The 6378-nt window shown below is 44.8% G+C and overlaps 1 protein-coding gene across 1 annotated transcript; it reads left to right on the forward strand.

The window, feature by feature from the left end:
• Positions 1-689: 689 nt before the first annotated feature.
• Positions 690-6376, forward strand: LOC124250187 (filaggrin-2-like; the record flags this gene model as incomplete). The annotated part of the gene is made up of 3 exons (XM_046682023.1): positions 690-749; positions 1770-1929; positions 3263-6376. Coding segments are annotated over exons 2-3 (3252 nt in total), but the record flags the coding sequence as incomplete, so codon positions are not given.
• Positions 6377-6378: the final 2 nt, after the last annotated feature.

Raw genomic sequence — 6378 nt, forward strand, 5'->3', positions numbered from 1 at the left:
AGGTGGGCCTGACACTCCCAAAAGAGTACAGAATTTTTGCATAATAGGTGTATGTAATAGATACACAGAGGTAAGCTAGTATAATGGTTAACAGAAAGGGCGTTATGATAGATAAATACAGTTCAAACCCTGGTTCCTCCATTTACAAGTTGTGTGACCATGGAAAGGATTCCTATGCCCTCTGAGCCTGTTTCTTCATCCGTAAAATGTGACAATACAAATCTCATAGAAATGTTGTGAAGATTAAATGAGACGATATGTTAAAAGTATTCAGCACAATATCTAGCACATAGTGAGTTCTCAATAAATGGTAGTTACTATTATTGTAAAAAGACCTGAATTAGGTAAGCCTAGTGGCCCAGGTTCATTTTCAATAAGATAAGCATTTATTGCACACCTGCCAAGTATCTTGCACTTTCCTACTTTTTTGTGGGTACTAGATAAAGGGAATGAACAATACAAGTCCTCCAAAATATAGTCTCTGCTTTTCACAAGTGTATGACCCTGCAACATGACCTCATAATAGAAGGTGGCCAGGCTTTCCGCCACTATCTCAAAGATGAGAATGTGAAGAAGTTGGAAGGTAAACATGGACAGAGGTGGAGTTAGATTTGATTGGAAATGAATCAGTCCATCCCACAGAGGGCAGCACCCACACATTGTAAACTATATAAGGGCCACTATCTCCATCCATTGTCGCCCTGCAAGCTGCATCAGGCTTTATCCTCCTTGTTCCTTTGGTGAACCAGGTGAGAGAAAATTCATCCAGTGATGTCGATGGATATTTGGTTGGTTGTTCATGGTAGAAATCTAGGAGTATGAGCTAAGGCAGAATTAATATATATTTGGCCTTTCTTTTCATTTTTCTTTCTTTTTCTTTTTTATTTGCTTCTTTATTTGGTTAGTTTAGTTCATTCTGTGGTCTTTTTAGAATAAACTTGTGGTTGTGGAGAAGAAGAATGCAAGTAGAAATTTGCCTTCTTCTAGGCCATTCCACATTCTCTTCCTAGTCTTTTTGTATGCCGTCTTTTCTGGGTTGTCTAGCTCGAATAGGGAGGAGGTTAGCAGTATTGTAGAGTCCCTTCCTTGTTTATTTTCAGTTCCTAGCACTCCAAAATCTAATCATCCACTAGTCAAAGTACTGCCTGCATTGTAAAGCCTGTCTCCCTGATTACTGAAAGAGAACCGTGAAGGGCAAGGCTGAGACTAGGATGGTTCCTGAGCTCGGAAGAGGGCTATCTCATGCAGCACCAGCATAGTGTTGGCCCACTCTGCCCATTATTTATTTACTGAAGGCCTTAATAGTCCAGTTTAGCTTCTAGTGCCCAGAGGGGAAGTAGGTATGCCTGGTAGAAGGTCTGTCGTTTCCGACTCAAGAAAAGCAGTGAAACTAGCAAGAGAGACCGGGGCAAGACATCTAGGTGGTTTGGGAAACTTTGGAAACTCCAGGACAACACCTGGACACTAAAGTATACAAAGTGTACAGATAGTATGTAAAGAATATATTCATCCAGGACATGGAGATACAAGATCTAGTCCCAGTTCAGCCAGCAATATGTCATGACTTGATCTTAGCAAAGTAACTCAAAGTTTAAAAAGTTAGCTTTCACTGTGTTGAATCATCCCTGACCCAACCTTACTTGTTGAAGTATTTTAGGCTGAAAAGAGACAAGAGATTTGAAATATCATGATGATTATTTTAAAATCAGAACTCCTTATAAATTAAAAAGAAAGAAAATGAATGCTAGGGTATTTTTTTTCCTCTTCAGGTTCACTAAAACTTGCAAAAAGATGACCAATCTTTTGAGAAGTGTTGTCACTGTCATTGACGTTTTCTACAAATATACTAAGCAAGATGGGGAGTGTGGCACGCTGAGCAAGGATGAGCTAAAGGAACTTCTGGAGAAAGAGTTTCGTCCAATTCTGAAGGTGAGGACCATGTACCAAGAGTGAAGGCTGCTAGGGTCCTGTGCATTCTCTGTTATATCACCAAAGATTAGCTAAAAATTGCCCAGTCCCAATAGTCTTTGAGGAAACTCTGTGAGCAGTATTTTTTTGGGACATCAGAAAGTCTGTTGAGGTAGCATTTATTTTTGGAAAGGTGAATGTGTTTTCCTTACTTTTGTATGTGCTCCCACCACGTTGATCATTCATGTGTTTTTCATGCTCGTAGGTTTCCCATTTTGAAAAAGCAGAAAATAAATTTATGCCAAGACATGAATTAATAAATTACCATGTCAAATGAGGAAGACAAAGTTTAGAGAGGGAAATCATCTAGAAGGGGAGTTGACCAAGTAGCCAGGATGACTAAAAACTGAAAGAAAATACAAGTATTTTTTCCATCTACTTGGGAAGGACTCAGCTATTAACTTCAAAATTATAGATCCTAACATAGAATATGTCAGCATGTAATGTTTAAAATGTATGTAAAACTAAATTATACCAGGTACTGGTTCATTCAACTCCTTCTTGTATGCCACACCTGAGTACCTAGTCCTCTAGCTTGGGTCCATCGAACTGCATTCTTCTAAAGATCCCAATAGTTTTTTTTTTTTAGATTGGCCCTGAGCTAACATCTGTTGCCAATCTTCCTCTCCATTTGTTTTTCTCCCCAAAGCCCCAGTACATAGTTTTATATCCTAGTTGTAGGTCAGTCTGGTTGCTCCGTGTGGGATGCTGCCACAGCATGGCTTGACAAGCAGTGTGCAGGTCTGTGCCCAGGATCCAAACCAGCAAACCCCAGGCCACTGAAGCAGTGGACTTAACCACTTAGCCACAGGGCTGGCCCCCCTAGTAGTTTTTATTCTTTACTATTACCTCTTCACACCTGCTGGGTCCTAGTAGGCTGCCTTAGCCTAAAGTAATCCTTGGTTGGATTAAAAATACCTAATGTCAGGAGCTGGCCCTGTGGCCAAGTAGTTAAGTTCATGCTCCGCTTTGGTGGCCCAGGGTTTCTGTGTTTTGGATCCTGGGCACAGACATGATACTGCTCATCAAGCCATGCTGAGGCAACATCACACGTAGCACAACTAGAGGCACGCACAACTAGAATATACAACTATGTACTGGGGGGGCTTTGAGGAGAAGAAGAGAGGAAAAAAAAAGAAGATTGGCAACAGATGTCAGCTCAGGTGCCAATCTTTAAAAAACAAAACAAAAACCTAATGTTAAACATCTCCAATTCTACAGCCCTACCTGAATATCTTAGCTGAGTATGTGAGCTGGGCTGACCAGGTCCCTTTGGTGTATTTCTTGTGTACAGAACCCAGATGATCCAGACACAGTGGAAGTCATCATGCATATGCTGGATCGAGATCATGACCGAAGATTGGACTTCACTGAGTTTCTTCTGATGGTATTCAAGCTGGCTATGGCCTGCAACAAGGTTCTCAGCAAAGAATACTGCAAAGCTTCAGGGTCAAAGAAGCATAAGCATGGTCGCCAATACCAAGAGGAAGAAAGTGAAACAGAAGAGGAAGAAGAGAATACATCAGGACGGAAATCAGGTTACAGATATTCAAGTTGGAGAGAGGGAGAGGAGCATGGTTACAGTTCCGAGGGCTCGAGGGGAACTGCGAAACACAGACGTGGGTCCAACTCCAGGGCGCGGGGAAGGCAAGGTGCTTTATCTAGTTCAGGGAACCAAGAGAGATCTGAGAAAAGGCGCCATAGGTCTAGCTCTGGTCACTCATGGAGTAGTGGCAAAGAAAGACATGGTTCCAGCTCCGGAGAGCTTGGGAAAAGAAGAAACAAGTCACGTGTTAGCCCCTCTAGGGAATCTGGGGAGGAATATGAATCTGGATCTGGATCAAAAAGTGTGAAAAGGAAAAGTCATAGTGGTCTGTCACATGGACTGGATGCTAGTGAACATGAATCAAACTCTACTCAGTCAAGGAGTAGAGGACGAAAGCTTGGTTCTAGCTCTAGAGGCTCAGGAGACAGTGGAAGGCAGAGCCATCCATGTGGTTCCAGTAATTCAAGTTGGTGTGGAAGGCCACAAAATGCTTCTAGTTTTGGTCAGGCAGATAGATTTGGAGGGCAAGGAAATCAATCTAGCTGTACCCAGTCAGGTTATCAACCAGGAAGTAGTGGAGGACAAGCTCATGGAGGTGTCTCAGGAGGTCAGTCCTCTGGATATGGTCAACATGAGCCTAGCTCCTGTAGCCAGTCTTCCAGTCAGAGAGGATGTGGATCTAGAGCACGTGGTCAACCACAGAGCTGTAGAGGACAACAAGGAACAGGTTCAAGTCAATCCTCCAGCTGTGGACAATATGGGTCTGGAGAAAGTCAGTCTTCTAGTTATGGTCAGCATGGATCTAGTTCCTATGGACAGTCTTCTAACTCTCATCAACAAGAGTCTGGTTCAAATGAATTTTCTAAATGTAGTCAACACAGGTCTTGCTCTGGTCAGTCCTCTGGCTTTGGACAATATGAGTCTGGCTCAGGTCAGTCGTCTGGCTTTCAACAACATGGTTCTGGCTCATGTCAGTCCTCTGGCTTTGGCCAACATGGGTCACACTCAAGTCAGTCCTCTAACTTTGACCAACATGGGTCAAGCTCATGTCAGTCCTCTGGCTTTGGCCAGCACAGATCTGGCTCAGGCCAGTCCTCTAGCTCTCGACAATATAGATCTGGCTCAGGTCAGTCCTCTGGCTTTGAACAATATGGGTGTGGCTCAGGCCAGTCCTCTCGTTTTGGCCAACATGGATCCAGTTCAGGTCAGTCCTCTGACTTTGGACAACATGAGTTCGGCTCAAGCCAGTCCTCTAGTTTTGGCCAACATGGATCTATCTCAGGCCAGTCCTCTAGCTCTGGACAATATAGATCTGGCTCAGGTCAGTCCTCTGGCTTTAGACAACATGGGTCAGACTCAGGTCAGTCCTCTGGCTTTGGACGACATGGGTCAGGCTCAGGTCAGTCCTCTGGCTTTGGACAACATGAGTCCAGCTCAGGTCAGTCCTGTGGCTTTGGACAACATGGGTCTAGCTCAGGTCAATCCTCTAGTTTTGAAAAACACGAGTCTAGGTCAGGGCAGTCTAGCTATGGCCAACATGGGTCTGGCTCAGGCCAGTCTTCTAGTTTTGGCCAACATGGATCTAACTCAGGCCAGTCCTCTAGCTGTGGACAATATAGATCTGGCTCAGGCCAGTCCTCTGGCTTTGGACAACATGGGTCTGGCTCAGGTCAGTCCTCTGGCTTTGGACAACATGAGTTCAGCTCAGGTCAGTCCTGTGGCTTTGGACAACACGAGTCTAGCTCAGGTCAGTCCTCTGGCTTTGGACGACATGAGTCTGGCTCAGGTCAGTCCTCTGGCTTTGGACAACATGGGTCTAGCACAGGTCAGTCCTCTGGCTTTGGACAACACGAGTCTAGCTCAGGTCAATCCTCTGGCTTTGGACAACGTGGATCTAGCTCAGGTCAATCCTCTGGCTTTGGACAACGTGGATCTAGCTCAGGTCAATCCTCTGGCTTTGGACAACATGGGTCTAGCACAGGTCAATCCTCTAGTTTTGAAAAACACAAGTCTAGGTCAGGGCAGTCTAGCTATGGCCAACAAGGATCTGGCTCAGGCCAATCCTCTAGCTCTGGACAATATAGATCTGGCTCAGGTGAGTCCTCTGGCTTTGGACAACATGAGTCTGGCTCAGGCCAGTCCTCTAATTTTGGCCAACATGGATCTAGTTTAGGTCAGTCCACTGGCTTTGGTCAACATGGGTCCAGCTCAGGTCAGTCCTCTGGCCTTGGACAACATGGGTCTAGCTCAGGTCAGTCCTCTGGCTTTGGACAAAATGGGTCAGGCTCAAGTCAGTCCTGTGGCTATGGCCAATATGGGTCTGGTTCAGGTCAGGTTCATAGGCAACAAAGGCAAGGATCAAGTCAGGACAGGAGAGCTTCTAGAAGACAGGAAACAACACATAGTCAATCAAATGACAGTGAAGGCCAGTCAGATAAATGGGAAAGATATTCAACATCAAGCCATGGGCATTCAAGAAATGACCATGGGGAATCAGGATCAGCAAGTAGAAATAAAAGACAAACCCAGGAACAGTCAAGAGACAACACTAGACATTCTAGTTTAGATCACGGACATACAGCCACAACCGATAAACAGTCAGGATCTAGAATAAGAAGACAAGAATCTACTCATGGTCAGTCAAGAGATACCACCACACATACCCAGACTGGTCATGGACAATCCCCACAGTCAGGGTCCAGCAGGAGTGAAAGAAGGGGATCTACTCACAGCGAGTCCAGTGACAATGAAAGGCATTCAGGAGCCTCACACAGACACTCAGGATCCACTCATGGCCAGGTTGGATCTCAACATGAACAGTCGAGATCCACAGCTGAAGGCAGACACGGAACTACTCATGGACA

This window comes from Equus quagga, chromosome 13, assembly GCF_021613505.1.
Source record: "Equus quagga isolate Etosha38 chromosome 13, UCLA_HA_Equagga_1.0, whole genome shotgun sequence".
Taxonomy (NCBI): Eukaryota; Metazoa; Chordata; class Mammalia; order Perissodactyla; family Equidae; genus Equus; species Equus quagga.